The sequence below is a fragment of the Lepisma saccharinum genome, chromosome 3 (genome assembly GCF_977018435.1).
Source record: "Lepisma saccharinum chromosome 3, izLepSacc3.1, whole genome shotgun sequence".
NCBI classification, from domain to species: Eukaryota; Metazoa; Arthropoda; class Insecta; order Zygentoma; family Lepismatidae; genus Lepisma; species Lepisma saccharinum.
Genome location: NC_139231.1, coordinates 128,785,640 through 128,803,729, shown reverse-complemented (window position 1 = coordinate 128,803,729; position 18,090 = coordinate 128,785,640). Strand labels below are relative to the sequence as shown.

The window sequence follows — 18,090 nt, the reverse complement described above, 5'->3', positions numbered from 1 at the left end:
TTTATATCCATGCTGGCAACGAAAATTAAATTTTCAGTTGAAACAAGAAAAAGTTGAAGTATGCTTTTATATAATTTCAAATGTAATATTAAGATTATTGACAAATGTGCTCAGATATTTCATATTTTGTTATTAATATTTCTGATAAGATGCTTCACTCAAAACAGTATGAATTGACAAACAAGTTAAAACATTAAGTATGTCAATCAAATTTTGCTACTAAATTTGCTCGCACCAAGCTTATTAAGAATTACATGAGAATACGAACAAGTGTTCTTGGGTTACCAACCAGGTTAAGTCGATCAGCATATTCCCTGATGATGAGAGCAATGTATGCGCAAGAAATGTAGGCAACATTGACTTAATCTGGCTGATAATCCGATAACACTTGTTTGAATCACGTCACCAGGAAAGCTACAATTCCTATTTACATGAGAATACTTTAGAACAAAATCTAATCAACATTTTTGAGCTGATGATTTTACCTTCAGAACAGAACACTTCTCGGTAGCCAGTCTGCGAGCTCTATACCCTCCTTTTGTACATGGATCGATATCTTCAGCATCTGTACAAAACAGTGGTTGATCATACCTTGTCTGGAAAATGAAATGAAAGAAAAATACATGGTCGAACAATAATTATACATTGAAGCTTTCACAAATAGTCTTAATTTATAACTGAAAATAGAAAATACACCTATTTTATTGCCAGTTAGCTGGATGATTAGTGCTTTTACATTTAGCTGGGAATAACTATACATATCAAAAGGAGTCCTAACCAAGTGTCTCACATGTATTAATAATAATAAAGTTTATAATTAATAGGTAAATAAGATTAATGGGTAGTAATAATGATGATGATAATAAAAAAGGTCAATTAATTATTATTATTATTATTATATGAACATGTAAAAAGATAACATTAAGAATAGAGATATGACAGCAGGTATTCATTATCTACATTCTGTCTAGTAAAGATCACTAAATTTGTAAAAAACAGTCTACCAAAGAAATTAATTTCATTTTTTTAAAAAATGGATTATTTATTCAATAACAAAGAGGTTGTTAGGTCCAGCTGATGAAAAGTAAAGTCACTGATCATTATTTTTATGCATATTATTATTATACGACGCACGCTTTTAGAAGCGATATCGGGTGGGGCCACGCAGAGGGTGTGCGTGGCGATCAACCAATGGCAGGAGTGCAACGTTGTACAGTTAGGAGACTACGGCGCGGAAGTTATAAGCCGTGTTCTGTATTTTTCTTGCGCGCAAGAAGTTTTCATAAAACTCGCCACTTTAAGGTTCATCATAAGATGGGGAAAGACATTTTGAACCTGACTGTCCAAATCCCATGAATTTCCGTCGCCTACAGCCGGAGTTATCGTTCCTTGAAGAAACAAGGGAAACACCTTTCATTTCCTTCAGCCTGTTTTTTTTTCGCTGCCACCGTGTTGATGCAGCTGAGTTGTTGTGTCTAGGGAAAACTGTGGGTGTTAAATTCGCCTCGATATAAACAATGACCCTTCATTGTTCTGGGCGTTCTCGAACATTGCAAGCCTGGGTCAGTTTGAGTTCAGCGTTTTCGTAGCAAGGCCGGTGTAAAATTATTCGCTTATCGTTCACTCGTGCGCCACAAAGAGCAGTTTGTGAAAAGATTAAATACAGCCCTTTCGTGCGATAGTGTGTGTTCCGTGTGTTCTTTTTATTTTAAATGTCACTCTCAAAACTTAGCACCAGTAGTACAGGCACCAAGGGTACAAAATCTAATCATTAACCTCCAGGAGAGTGATTCGGAAATGAGTGAAATCAGTGACACGGAGACCCATGGGCGTCCGGGAGGGGGGCCATGCCCCCCCCCCTGGAAAATGAAAGTAAACATAAAATTATATATTTTTCACATATAAATTCATTATAGCCACAATAATATGTGTTAATTATTGCATGAATATGATATTCAAATTTAAGCAAGGTTTTTGATGAACAACACTATTATGGAGGAAAATGTGCCTTGTTTGCCCCCCCCCTGGAAAAAAGCACCTTCCTTGCCCCTCCCTGGAAAAAATCCTACGGACGTCCATGCGGAGACCGAGGAAGACGACGAGAGCGGTGATGAATAAATAAATAAATGCCTTCAAGCTTCTTTCAGGTATGGGTTTAACGTATATCCTACAGTGATATGATATTATAAACATGTGTAGAAATATTCACTATATTATTTCACTGTACTCATATATACCGTGCATGCATTATCAAAAATAATGGACACATCGCAAATTTTCTGTCCTTCCCTTGCGCTAGCCGTTAGTTTGGCAACAGCACAGTAGCACTGGCTGGGTATTGGCCGAATTCATGTTCCTTCTAAAAGCATGCGCCGTATAGTAACAGTAAGCATAAATTTTTGCAGGCACTGTCAATGCAAAAAGTTATTTCGTATCAATCCATAAGATAATATTTTATTTAAAGCCTCTCTGATGCTTCATGTTGACTAGTTCATTCACTTGTTTATCTCAGTTGTCTCAACCTCTGAGGTATGTAAATAATGCACAGTGTTGTGCTATGCAAACCTCCTGAGGTATTCAGGATATAGGAAGTTCCATCAGCCTATGGAGTCAGCGGTTTGCATAGTGGCAGTAAAAATCACGATTCGGTATGGAGGAAGGTCTCCATGGCCTGGGTGATATAGAGGTGAGACAGACTGAGAAGGGACTGACTTTTAATTTGGATTGAGGAGAGAGAAGAGCTTAGAAAAGGATTGGAGCAAAAGTGAGGCGACGTGCTGGTCAACCTGCAACGAAGCCTACAGAGGACTTAGTTTATTTTTATTCTTCGAAATTATCTTCATTCGTCAGATAGACAGGTAATTATCCTAACCCAGCCATGATTCAGGTTCAAAGATTCATAAAACCCAATGAGTGACCATTGTCTTTTCTAGTTGTTAGTTTTGATAGTTAGGGGTTTAGTTTTAGTTGTGTCTATCGCACTGCCAAGCATTAACTCGTCATGTTAATGACGAATGCTCTCATCATCGAGGATGAACGATGAATAAGCTACATCACCCATTGATTAATTGGTTAACATTCTTGGTAAGATCCCACGAACTTCACAGTTTGTTACGTGGTGGGGATGCTGGGCCTTTTCATCACAATATAATCCTTACATTTATGTACGTTCTGCAGAAATAAATCAACTTCATATCATATCATACAACAGTAAACAAGCATTTTGGAGGTGAAAAGTATTTCAGGGGAGGGGGGCATCTCCCTTCCCCTCTAAATACAGCATTGGGTGGAAGTTGCAAAAAATTTGGTGTTACTTGTGAGTAAAAGTGAGGACATTCTGGGAAGGAATAGTAGTGGACTTTGGTCTACAAAATCAGCTTGCAGTGGTAGACGAGACTTGATACACTGAATACACGCTACCCAGTGCAAAAGATCTTGGAAGGGCATGACCCTCACAGGGTTGTTCCCCCATGTCTTTATTCATACTAACATGCAAGACCCTAGATCCCTGAAAAAAGTTTATATGACAATATCCTATAACATTGATTGATTTAAAAAAGAGAGAAAAACTAGACATTAGGCTGTTCGTTTTACACTAGGTTTGGATAGAAAGGGGTGATAAAAGAAACAATTACTAATTTTTAAGGTTGAAGTATTTTATAATTTTTGGGGGACGACATACTCCACGGACCTGCACCTTCATGTAATGCCTGTTCGGATCTTCGGTCCCATTAACAATATGCTACCCTCCTCAAGATAATTATATGAATGAATGTGAAAGTTAATGAAAAATTATTTTTACATTCACACATTCCCAATATGCATTAAAATGTCAGTGAAATTTTGAAAGTGATTTGAAATAATCATTTATTTCATATGGAAAGAACGATGAAGTAGAGGGCTGTCACCAATGGCACTGATGTATCGGAATTGTGCAACAGCACTTGGGTTTCCTTCCTTGTTAGGTTGACAAGTGTATCATCTGGGTTTCTCTTATTTGCAATGAAGAAGTATTAAGGTTCAGGATATTTTTTTCATGGAGATAGAAATTTTAAAAGTTAGCTTACCTTCCAGTCATTACCGAATGCAGCTTCTGATTGGACAATCTGACCATCCCTAAGTTGCAAGTCATCTTGAGGGAAATTATTAAAGTTTCCACATAAACCACACATTTTATTTTTATATGACCCTGGGACATTTAGTTCCAGATTACTGTCTCCATTCCATTGCACCTTTAAAGAAAACGGAACACAGTGATACACACTTACTGAAATTCCTGGTTTATATAGTTCTTATATTAGCTAATATGCACACTTTCTGATTCAAGAATTACATGGAGTAATGGAATTTTACATATTTTGAACAGGAAATAATGTTTAAACACACACTACATATTTATTAGATCTGTGGTCCAATAAAAATGAAAAGCATTATACAGTGTGTCCAGCTTAAATGTCCAATAAAAGAAAAATTCATAACTTGAGATGTATTTGAGATATTTCTAAAGAGTTTAATTCTACAAAAAGAGTAACTAAAATGTTTTTTTTTTTCTGTGTGGTTGCTCCACACATACGCATAACTGCAAAAAGCGCAAAAGCATCGGTGCCAGTAGCAATGTGGACTCCACAACAGAAGGTTTTCTGTGTGCTTGCTTTCACCGAGCTGAAGTCTGTAACACTTGTACAATGTCGTTTTCGGCGTGAATATCAATTACGACCAACTGACAATGTTCCCATGTTTAAAGCCATCAAGAAATGGGACAAACACCTTCAGGAAACTGCAGTGTGCAGTTAATGTCGGGCCACCATACAAAGCATGCAATTTCAGAGGCTAGTGTTGAAGAAATCCACACATCCTTCCAACGAACCCCTAGTAAGTCCGTCCGACAAGCAAGTAGGGAATTACAGGTACCTAAGTCGATAGTACATGATGTTCTGCATAAACGGTTGCGCCTATGGGCATACAAATTGCAGCTTTGTCAGAAACTCAAACCTCAGGACAAGCCGCTGCAGAAAGTATTTGCAGAAGAAATTCTTGCTAAAATTGATGAAAACGAGGCATACCTCTATTCGCTTTGTTTTTCAGATGAATGTACATTCCACACTTCCAGGAAGGTGAATAAACACAACTGTCGGATCTGGGGAACGGAACCACCCCGTGTAGTGAGAGAACACGAATGTGACTCTCCAAAAGTGAATGTCTGGTGTGCATTGTTGAAGAACAGGGTTATAGGGCCATACTTCTTTGCAGAGCGTACCGTTAATGGAACAAATTACCTTGATATGTTGGGAGTTGTACGTTGTGCCAAAACTTCCTCGTGATGTGATATTCCAGGAAGATGGCACACCATGTCATTACGCAGGAATTGTCAGAGATATTTTGGACAGTGAATTTCCTGGGCGTTGGATTGGTAGTGGTAGCCATCCAAATTTTTGGCCCCTTAGAAGCCCAGACATTACGCCGCTTGATTTTTTCCTTTGGATATTTGTAAAAAATCAAGTGTATCAAATACCAGTTCGTGATCTATGCCATCACATCCGTGCAGCTATCAACAATGTTACGCCTGCAAAGCTGAACAACACGTGGAGAGAGATAGAATACAGATTAAATGTTGTCGCACTACAAACGGTGCACATATTGAAACATACTAGGTATGTAGAAAAACATTTTGAGTTACTCTTTTCGTAGAACTAAACTCTGTAGAAATATCTCAAATACATCTCAAGTTATGAATTTTTCTTTTATTGGACGTTTAAGATAGACACCCTGTAGTTGCACAATAGTTAATTATAAAGATTTGTATTAATACACTAAGAGGAAGTACTCACTTATCAGTGAACCTGTTTCGCACATTTTTATTATTATTATTTATTATTTTTATTTGGTTTTGAAGCAATAGGACAACAAGTTCTGGAGAGAATGGTGGCAGTGGGCATCGAAATTAACAGAATACAAAATACCAGCTTTACAGATACATATTTCCTAGCACATTAATATGTTACCATATCTTTCATTTCTCAAAACATAAGATTTTGTATGCTTCCATGTAATGTTATGTTTAAGTTATTGTAACACCTTTACTTATGTTCAAATATGTTTTCAGCCAATTTAAACACATATTACACACAGTACAGCATAGAAGTAAATATAATTATCACACTTATTACATCAAGACATTATACAAAATTCAGTACAATATTTTTTTCTCATTACACTAGCAAGGACTTAACTTAATTATTAGAGGTGAGCACATTTTTATTTCTAGTAAAGATTAAAGTAGAGAATTGTAAATATATTACATACTGAATATAAGTTATATCCCAGAATGTTGGTAGCTAATATCTGTGTGTCTATGAATTCAGATAATATATACAATGCTTGGTTTAGTAAATAATATTTCATAGCTGCAACATGTTTATTTTCTGGGCTAATAATTTGATGGCTTTTAGAAGATTCTTATAGTGTGGTGATGGCTTTTAGAAGATTCTTAAAGTGTGGAGTTTCCTGTATATTAAAATGAACTTCTAATATTGTCCAGTAAGAATTCTAATTTTCATTTATGTAATTAAAATACACACCTGAACACCCAAATTAGAAGTGAGCAATACGGATGAGCCTTGCTGCTCGAGAGATACCCACGGGAGTTTGAGATACGGAAGCTGGACTGGCAAACCATCAACCAATGTCCTTCCACTCTGGCCCAACTCAACTTCAACAGGGCCAATGTATACCCACACCTTTTCTGTCCATGACACTCCTATCAATCCCCTATCGGAATTCTGAAAAAAAAATAATAATAATAATAATAATAATAAAAAAATCAATTATACAATGTGAATATTTTGAATTCTGAATTTTAACAAAACTTACGATTTTATGCAAAATGGTGAAAATACATGTTTATTACATTAAAAAGGGTGTGTATAAATTTAATTAATAATGAACAAATGGAACAATAATCCAGTAATCAGAAATTTTACTGTGAAATAATATCAACCATAAGTTCAGGGTATAATAATGTTCTGGTGAAATGCAATACTAAGCCTAACACAACTCGACAACAGCTAATGTTTTATTTAGGAAAACATTACTAGAAACATGCACCACAAGTAATTTAATAAACTATAAAGAAACCTAATAACAAAAAAACACATGCAAAAATTATTTTTAACTGCAATGTTACAAATGTTCTCATAAATCCTCCAACAAAATCTTAAAATGAGTAAATCTGTAATGTGGGAATTAAAAATTTTGAGTAATACCACCATCAAGAAGTTACTTAAGTAATTCATCCAGGATCCATTACCATAAATTCAATAAAAGTGTTAAAACAGGATTTATCAGTCTGACCTAATTATTAGTATATGTATTACATTTGCCCTTAGAGCTTAAAATGTATGTATAGTCCGAATCGGACAGAATAATCTGTACTCTATTGGTTTATTTGTCAAGAGTTTGTTTTAATGTTCATTTGTCATTTTAGGTTCGGATAAGCTAATCTGGATTAGCCTAAAGTTTGTAGTGGGAAATGAACCACTGTGCCAATGGAGTGGCCTGGTACTATATTGGTACTGGTCAATATTTGCATATTAGTGTATCAGTAGAATTTCCGATAAATTGATATATGGTGGAACATCGATTTTACGTTTTTCAGGGGACCAAGTCAAAAAAACTTAAAATGCGTGAAAATGTAAAATCGAGGAAAATTTGATAACATTTTGCTATGCTGGGATCATCAAGATTAAATGTATGATGCAGGAAAATGTAAAATCTGGGAACGTAAAAATCAGGGTTCCACTGCATCTAGAAAAATATATTTTAATTTAGTAAAAATTTAAGTCAATCTGTTCTATTTTTATAATTATTTTTATTGCATAAGTGGCCGCGGTGGCTCAGTCGCTAACGCGTCTGACTACCATGCTAAAGGTCCCGGGTTTGAGCCCCGGCCGGTTCAAATCCGGGAACTTTTCTAACATTGGAAGTGGCCCCGGCGCACATCCAGCATCGAATAACATGGGTATCTGGGGAAACCTGGGGGGTAAAGGAGGTCAGGGGCATGGTGCTAATCACATCACCCCCACTCACAACCGGATCAAGAAAGTGTGGGGCATTACCCCCACACCCCCTATACGCCTTCATGGCGTGATGCTAAGCACAGGGGAACACTTTACTTTTTACTTTACTTTACTTTTATTTTTATTGCATATATTAACTTATAATTTATAGCTCCCAGTTTAATGAAGTAAATGCCTAAATATGTAATTATTTTTAATGATAAAACCCATTTCAGTCAACTGATCACATACAATAATTAAGAAGAAGAACACACAAATATGTAGTTTCTAATTTATATCAGTCCATCTCTAATGTTTGTTATGTTCCTTCCAGTAATTATTCATTTAAATCATAAAAAATAATTTTGCTTTTACGTACTAATCCAGCATCATATTAATTTAAATTTATTTGTGGCATGTATAAAGCAAATTGTGCTACGTTATTACATAAACATTAAAAGACATGCATTTATTTCTTGGCTAGGGTTATTTTTTTACACAAAGAAATACAAAAATTACCTGAACTTCTATGGTGAAATTTCTATTTTCACAATCGCTGGCAAGAACATATCGACAGACTCCTTGAAAATGTATCATTGCTCCATCAAATGTGCGGTAGTGAGGGTCCCCAAATATTAAACAAGTTGCTGGCCCTGAAAATCAGCAATAATTACACATATCAGCAAAGTTCAATCAGACAAACTATAACAACTTTAAATAATACAAAAAGGACAATGAGCACCTTGAAGAGCAGAATTCAAGAAATTCTGGAATTTGAAGATCCAAGTAAATGCAATTTACTGTATTCCAACACTACTAAAATTAAGGTTTATTGATGTTTTAAGCTTAATTCGGTGCAACAGAAATCCTGATCCACGGAAAGAAATGGGAACAAGTGCAATGAAGGTGAATGATATAAATCAGGAAGGTTTACCATCATTGCACATGTTTCCATTTTTTCCCCCATGGATAAGGATTTATGTTGCACCGAATCAAAAATGGGGTCCACTAGCTACTATGTTATCAAACGGTCCAGTTAACTTACAAATCTAGTTTTTTAGTAGCTAAATGAAATTAAATTCTTACTTGGACTGCAGCGAGGGCAGCAACTACCAGGATCCAGAGTCTGTACTTCATCTGCCAAACAAGCCAAGGGTCGGCAATGTTGAACATGACATGTTATTTTCCCCAACATGCACTCACAGTCTACGCATGATTCTGGCTTCCAGTGTTCGCCATTCTAAAAATAATAAGATTAAATACAGTTAACAATGGGTATCACTCTTTCCAGGAATGTAGCTTACGCAAACAATCTACGATAATGTCGTGGAATTACTAAAACTATGCGGTGGCTCAGTCGGTAACGCGTCTGACTACCATGCTAAAGGTCCCGGGTTCGATCCCCGGCCGGTTCAAATCCGGGAACTTTTCTAACGATGGAAGCGGCCCCGGCGCCCACCCAGCGTCGAATAACATGGGTACCTGGGGGAAACCCTGGGGGGTAAAGGCGGTCAGGGGCGTGATGCTGATCACATCACCCCCACTCACGACCGGATCAAGAAAGTGTGGGGCGTTACCCCCACACCCCCTATACGCCTACATGGCGTTGTGCTAAGCACAGGGGAGCACTTTACTTTTTTACTTTACTTTTTTTATATAACACATGCAGACATTCGCATACCAAAAACGCTCTGAAATGAACACACTTATTCCAAACTGAATCAGCTATTAAAATGGCTTACTGGCACCAAGAGGATTAATAATAACTTCTTGAAAATTTCAGGTGCAAAAAGGGTTAAAACGTGGGTCTCGATAATTCAGTTGTTGGGCAATGGCATGGATTTGATTCCTGGTTAAGCCTCACTAAATTTTCAATAACTTGTATTTCCTTTGAATGAAGAAATGAATGGTGGTAATAAGTTAAGCAGCGACTGGCACATAGTGCTGATCACATCACCTTTACAAATGCAGAAGATTGGGAATGCATGCAGCCCTACATTCCCCCAGACCCCCACCTACCATCTAATGCTAGTGAATTTCAGTCTTTCTGAGGTATTTCATAGCTCATGAATAATGTTCCCTCAATCAAATTACTCACAATTTATTCAAAACAGCACACCTTACAACAAAATGTACACACCTCATATAATTCTCCATGATAATCACACGTGTGATTAGCTTCCTTCTTGGTGCACACTGGGCAACACTCTCCCATAGGAACAAACAAATGCTCGGTAATATCACATACCAACGGAGGACACTGGATGCTTCGACATGACACTTCTCCAGACAGACAGTAGCATCTTAGGCAAGGGTTTTCGTGATCCTGCCATTCTTCACCATCTTCATATATTTCTAACCCTTGTTCATCATCAACTACACAAACTGCAGAGCGAGAGAGAGAGAGACATGATATCACAAAGTAGAAAAATAGAAAAGCTGTATGTTTTAGGGAGATTTCCCAACAAAGAGACACATGTCACTTGGAGACAAACCAACCAACAGCAATATTTCACACCAATGCAACACTAACATGCTGTACCAGTCTTATACATTTTATTGGTGAAATAACCAAGTGTTACTGTCCGGCAACATGGCCGTGCACTCTAAGACAAACTGGGGGTTTGTCATGCTGACCACTTGTCACCCCATAACTGGTTGGGTGATCTCCCACTTCGGCAGGTGGGACTGAGGTCGGCAGTCCATAGGTAGGCACTGGCTCTCAAGGGCTGTTGCACCACGGGTTGAAATCAAGTGTTACTTCAGTGTGATATCTCCCTTAATAAAAAATGAGCTAGTGTCATGTGTTACTGATACTGATTCTTACTGATATCCTACTTCTATTGTTGGCTATTTCAGATCATGACAATGAGGATGACAATGAACAGACACATTAATGTCTCACTCAGAGTTCAAACTTAGGATTCTTGGCATCACATGTCACCTACCATAGGTTGGTTCTTGTCAATTCCCACCAATACCCATCCTTGAACACAGTCAATAGCAAAAAATGTTAACACATTAAATATTACATTGCAACTATACCAGGGGTGTCGACTTGTCAAAATGATTGGGGGGGGGGGCTCTGATCACTGAAATAAATTAATGAATGACTCACTCTCTCTCTCTTTTTTAAGTTTTGGCCTCAGTGTTCGGAATCTCATAAAAGCCCATGAATTCCTCAAAAATATCAAAATTTTTATTCACAGTTCGAATGCAGAATATTAATTATCAACGGATGGATATGTCACACGTTTCGTCAACCATAATAGCAAAATATTCCCGACTTTTAATATATGTTACCATGGAGCTCAAAACAGATCTTCCTAATATATCGATGATCTCGTTCTGAATGTCATGTGAGAGCCATTTGTAGCCCGAACGGCCCATCCACTCTCCCAGTTCATGCACATCGTCTTTTGAAACTCTTTTTAGTAAAAATTTTAACAATATTCATAATTACATACTTAGTATATAGTAATAAGTCATGTGTTTTGCTATCTCTGGTCATAGCCCCCCCCCCCCAAGTTGATGGTTTAGTGGTCTCAGCCCCCCAAAGGTGACGGTCTAGTCTAGAACATTTCAAATGTGCATTTAAAGTTAAGTTCATGTGGCACAATTCAGAGTAAACTTTACAAGAGAAGCAAAATAATACATTAGATCCTCTTAAGCAAAATTATTTGGTGGGCTCTGCCCCCACATCGTTAACATTGGGGGGGCTCGAGCCCCTCCAAGCACCCCCAAGCCCCATGGAGTCGGCACCTATGAACTATACCATATCAATATAGTAGAGTTTTGCTTTAAAGCAAATGAGATAACAAAAATATTAAAAATGGATGCAATCATGTAATCTATTGTCACAGAATATTCGTACAGAATTAAAAAAATAAGCATGAATGTGTTACTGAATATGATATCACTGACACCAGTACTGAAATTGGGTGAGCCTTAGATAAGTTCTGGCTCAGTATTAAATTGGTAGATTGGTATCAGCTCAGTCCTAGATCAGTACCGATTTCATTGATTGATTTGTTGTTTTAAGTCCACTTTATGCACACATAGGCTAATCAGGACTGGACCTACAGTTTAAAGTGGGATCCAAACCACTATGTGCCTCCACCGGGTATCGAACCTGAGACTCCTTGATTACAAGGCAACGATGCAACCACTGTGTCATCAGGGAGACCCTAGATCAGTATTAGCTCAATCCTAGGTTAATACTAGTTCAGCTTTTTTCAGATGAAGAAAACAAAGCTGTACATGATTAAATAACCTGAGAGGAATACTAAAAATGGATCTGTTATATAGACAAGCATTAATATTTTAATGTTACAAATTACCCATTGTACCAACCTTTAATAACAACCTTGACCATTCTTGACCTTAAAGCTTAATTGTTGATTTATCAGTTAGCGAATTCTGTAGTCACACAATTGCATGATATTATAAAATGATGTATTATGTAGACTACCTGGAGTTCATCCACTGATTCAACTATTTTGTTTTTTAAGCAAGGAATATCTTTAGTTACAATGTTAGGTAGAAGCCATCACTCCAGTAGTTTCTATGAATGCTTTAAGAAATTACTTACCCATACATCGAGGACAACATTCACCTTCCTTGTAAACCCATTCAAACTCAGGACAGGATAAAGGTTCACATACTTCATAAATGCATTCCCAATTAAAATTTTCCTGAAACAAAGAAGAAGTAAGTGTCTCAGTGTGTAGTTTTTTCATAGCCATTTAACATAAATCCAAATTTCATTACTTATTTGGAAAGCTCAAAAGAAATACTTTTTAAACCTGTTAAGCTGAATGTTGCTGGAATTTCGACCTACTTTATACCAAAAGTTTTCCTTCTTGTTCATTCCATTACATGGACTATACATGTGCTACTTGATACTTATAATATACTTTAGATTTTGCAAAATTATCTTTGTAAGAATCAGTTGTTTGTCTTGTGATAGAAAATTTATAGAAAGTGATAATATTCTGCATTATATTCATACCTTACATTCACACCGAATACAAGGATCGTCTTGAGGGTGCATGATTTCACCAAGCCTCTCTGTATTACAGTCCGTTGACAAACCTCTGCAGGTAGGGCAACATTCACCAGGTTCTGGATCTAGAATAGATTCTGCTGGACAATCTAGAGGAGGGCACTTTATGTAGTAGCACATCACATGGCCAGCTTGGCACAAACATGTTTCGCAGGGTGCCGGATGAAACATATCTCCATCGCCATACTCAGAATTTTGGTACACACACCCTGTAATGCAAGCAGATGAGTGTAGATGTAGAAAACATAATTATAGAATGAAAGTTTACTTATACAATTTAAAATAAAATGCACTTTACTTACAGCTGCAACAAAAGAGGAAAGGAACAAAATTAAGCATCAAATTTCTAAGGGTCATGATCTTCAGCTAATGTTTTAATTCTGGCATAATTTCCCTTTATATTACCACATACCAATATTTTCGACTGTATGAGCTTTTGTACCTGTATTTTATTGCAGGACACACAGCATAAGCTGCATTCACCACATTTAAACCAACAAACATAATGAAATCACTTGACTAACAGAGTGAAGTGACAAGCTGTCACTTGGAAACACACCTTCAAAAATAAATTCAGCATTCCATACCAGAATGACACAACAAACTGCACGTCGCTTATCGCTTGCTTGTTACTCGGACTGGACCATTTTTCTATGGGCATCGCCTCACAGCAAATATTTATCCCAATGTGTTGGATATAAGCTCTAGAAGAGAGGCCTACCCACAGCCCTCTTTGGAATATTTTTAACTTCTAGTCTGATAGTTTAATACAACATCAACATGGACAATATTTCAAAATTTATGTGATGTTCTGTCAGCTTTAATTTCAGTTTGTGCACCCATCATCTGTATTCGCCTTCAATATCACGTAAGGGGATGTTTTTATCATTTGGATCATGGCTGTGCTTGAAAGAGCCACCACTTGGAGACACTACAGTCAAGGTGAATGTGCCGTAGGGCCACTGTAGTGTTTAAGCTCTTTGTTTGTCCAATCTGTTGTTTGTCACTTTCAATTTTGATGTGAATTCCGTGGGTTCCCTGCCAAATGTAACTTTGGTGTGAAATCTCCCTTAGATAAACATATGATATGATATGAATTTAATTCAAAGTTCCCGTTGGCATGAGAGTCCTTGAAAAATCAGGGAATTCAGCCTTTGAGTGAAAAAGTCATGAAATTTAAAACCATCACTGTTGAACATTTGGGGAACACATATTTTCCATGTATTAGTAAACATTAGGGATGGGACGATATAAAATTTACTGATACCGATAACCGATATTCTACCAATCCGATATAAAATTAGAAATGGTCCTTGAAGAACCTGAAAGGTTCATTGACCTCCTTAATATATGTGTGTTTCAAGGTGACTGCAGTGAAAAAGAAATTGCATATTTAGATATTTTCTTTTTTTAGAAATTAGGGCATGGAGATTATCCATAAAAATTACAACAAAATGGCAGCATTTTGCACTAAATTATCAGATATTTATCTATATATCGGATTGGTAAAATAATTGGTATTTTTACCGATACACTGATATGCCTATATCGGCCGATACTGATAGAGTACCGATTAATCGGTCCCATCCCTAGTAAACATTAATTTACTACAACAGGTATTTTGCATTTGCAAAAAGAAATGGTGTCTCTTGCATCTGGAACTTTCATATTTCAACTCCAAAAAATTTACTGAAAATGGAGATATGACACATTTAAACTTTCCCAAGTGGTCTGGAAATTTATTTCCAAATGGTTGGAAAACCTTTAAAAGTGAGGGAATTTGATTTAGCAAAATAAGTGGAAACCCTGTAATTGTTGAATAGAAAGACATGAAAAAATAATTCTTCTAAATTAAAAATAGATTTTATACTGATAAATCTATACATGTAGGTTTTACACTCTACAATTCGCACAGCATTACTCACCACTGCATTCCGGACAGCATTTTCCAGGCACTGTCCGGGGAGATGGACATTCACTTTTGCACTCCTCATGAGAACATGTAATCATTCCATTGAGGCATTCACAAGTTTTGCAAGGATCAAGTTCCGAAGTCCACTTTTCTTCATCTAGGTAGAGTCTTCCTTCGTCAATACAACCCTTACATATTTCACAACATTCCCCTTCGGGTCTGTAATAAACAAGGGAACGTCAACTGCACACATTCCCAATAATCTATTTTACCAAATGCATCTAGTCCAATCACAGCATCAAAAAGGTACCAATGTTGCTATTAGGGCTAAGGTGATATCAAACCCAACACTTATTGATTCCTACCGATATTGATCCCAATGCTTGTAATAACATAAAATTGTACACAATATTTATAAATTTCAAGAAACAAGTTTTTCACTGGAACTATATCATATAAATCTTCAAGTTTTTCTTTAAAGTATTCATAATTTCAAATGTGAATCACTCAATCACAAATTAATTTCTCCCCACAATTCTGCTGCAAAAATAATAAAAATTATCAATTTTGCAGATCACACGAGACTGTCAGAACCCAGAAAAATGTTAGCCAGTATCAACAATTAGATTCAACCCAATATTTTCACCAATCTCTGCTATAGTTGTTACAGTTAATGATCATATTTGTTCTACTAACAGCAGTTGTTCTATAATTTCAACAAAATTTTCAAAAAGCAGAAATTTAATTGATGCAAAACTCACTTAATTTTTACTGGGCATGATAGCACTGGACACTCGACACTGGAGCAGGATACAGTTCCATCCTGACAGGAACAGTTCCGACATGAATCAGGGCTAAAATTTTCTCTGTTCTGGTAAACGTTTCCTTCAAAATAGCAACGAGAACATGAGGGGCAACACTCATCAGGTACAGGATGTTTACAATGGACTTCACACCCTCGAGGAGCACACAGCAACAGACCAGCCTGAAAAGGGGAAGAATTAGGTGTGAAAATCTGTTAAACACCCACTCTGTGTCATACACTTCTGTACATCGTAACTAATCCTTGCCAATAATTTATTGCTTTCATCATTTAATGAACTAATTAATACTAATACTAAAAAGATTACAGCAGTATAGCGAATTGTGGAATGAATTTTCTCAATTTGATTGATTGAATTGATTGATTGAATTCGTGTTTTAAGTCCGCTTTATGCACAGTAAGGCTAATCGGGACTGGACCTACAGTTTAAAGTGGGATCCGAACCACTATGTGCCTCCACCGGGTATCGAACCCGGGACCCCTTAATTACAAGGCGACGACGGTACCACTGCGCCATCGGGGAGACAATTTTCTCAATTTGATGAAGTAAGAGATGCATTAGGTTAATATCTTGACATACCTCCAAGAATTTAAATTATCAAAGAATAGCCTATCAAATATGCTCAACGTGTAAGAACTTTTTCATATTTCATTTTAGAAAACGCACATGATCATGCAATAAAATTCATTTTATATTATTCATAGGGCTGAGCCGATACCAATGTAATGGTGGTTACCTTCCTGGAAGATTAGGGATCGTCTTAATCCCGATCTCTGTGTGAGAACTCGTAGTTCCAACTGACTAGCCGGAGCAAGGAGTTATGACTGTGGTGGCACGTGGCATGTGCAAGTCTTTTATGTGACTGTTGGTATTGGCCGATACTGCAGCAAATTGTTTTTATTGCAACTGACAAGAGAATGATGGACAGCATAGCATAAAGAGGCGTTATTTTAATAACTGTATTTGCATATATTTTTACGTCGCTTTTCCTCCCTCTCCAGGTTAATCCAAACGACAGGAATGAATAGTGTTTACATGAAACTGAAGAAGAGACATTCCTCCGATTTTTTAATATTTTATTTTTTGTACCTGAAACACGTTAAAAAGTCTTGCAACACTGCAAAAACCTCATTCTTTGAATCCTCTGGGTCTACAGAGAAGTTCACATAAAAAAAAAATACCGAATGTTACAAGACATTTTAAAGTATTATAATGCTTCATGAGAATAATTTGGGAGTTATCTAATGTCATTACAGGAATTTGATGTGATGAGTTAATATAACTCTGAAACTAGCCTTTGTTATTTTAAAAATTGAATTTTAAAAGTATCAGTATCTGTATTGGTTCAAAGTGGTATCGGCTCAGCCCTAATTATTCACCTTTATACAGATTTGTCAAGTATCTTACATCAAAGTACGAAAACAACTACGTAAATAGATTATAATATTTCATGCAACCATCAAAAAGGAGAGATGGATATCATTCCCCTGGAAAATGAATGTCAACCTAAAATTATATATTTGACACATATAATTTCATATCATTCACAGCAATTTATGTTAATTATCATAAACATGTTGTATGAACATGAAAACTTCAAACTGAAGGAGTATATTTTTGAGGGGGAAACACTATTGAGGTGAAAGTGTGCCTTGTTTGCCCCCTTGCCTCTGGAAAAATCTTACAGACGTCCATGACTATTTACATATGTTAACAATTATGAAGCGTGGAAGCTTCAACTACATACTTTCCAGGAGACTGTGGCAAACAACTTACAAACTGGAAAAATGAATACAATAAGAAATTTTTTAAAAATGTCTATATATTGTGGTCAGTAAAGTCAAATAATATATAAAGTGGGAAAATGTCAAATCTGGGAACACAAAATAAGATGCAATATGCAATTCAGTATTGCTCAACATTGCCAGATAATGAAATTACAAAAGCATTACTAACCGTTAAATGAGACAGAAAGAAACAAAAATTTTAGCACAGAAGATTACAAAACATCTTACTGTCACAGACTTACCTCACAAATACACATTTCACATTTTTGAGATGGATGAGAGAATATATCTCCATCCTGATAATTATTTCCTTCAAGTTCACAACTAAGACATCTTGGACAACACTGATTGGGGAAAAAGCTAGGATTTGTGCATTCCACAGGAGGACAATGAACATCTGCACATGTCACAGTGCCATTCTGTTAAAAAAGAGATGAGATAAACGATA

The 18,090-nt window shown here is 36.5% G+C and overlaps 1 protein-coding gene across 1 annotated transcript in view; it reads right to left on the bottom strand.

The window, feature by feature from the left end:
* The window catches only part of LOC145985678 (kielin/chordin-like protein), a 294,740-nt gene that overhangs the window by 13,119 nt on the left and 263,531 nt on the right, over positions 1–18,090 (bottom strand). Inside the window, exons 37-47 of the mRNA XM_083119746.1 lie at positions 17,885–18,061; positions 15,793–16,016; positions 15,045–15,250; positions 13,066–13,328; positions 12,646–12,748; positions 10,195–10,439; positions 9,141–9,294; positions 8,574–8,707; positions 6,579–6,779; positions 4,068–4,232; positions 486–596 (exon numbers count right to left, since the gene is read on the bottom strand). Coding sequence (XP_082975872.1) covers positions 486–596; positions 4,068–4,232; positions 6,579–6,779; positions 8,574–8,707; positions 9,141–9,294; positions 10,195–10,439; positions 12,646–12,748; positions 13,066–13,328; positions 15,045–15,250; positions 15,793–16,016; positions 17,885–18,061 — 1,983 coding nt within the window. The remainder of the gene's footprint in view (positions 1–485; positions 597–4,067; positions 4,233–6,578; positions 6,780–8,573; positions 8,708–9,140; positions 9,295–10,194; positions 10,440–12,645; positions 12,749–13,065; positions 13,329–15,044; positions 15,251–15,792; positions 16,017–17,884; positions 18,062–18,090) is intronic.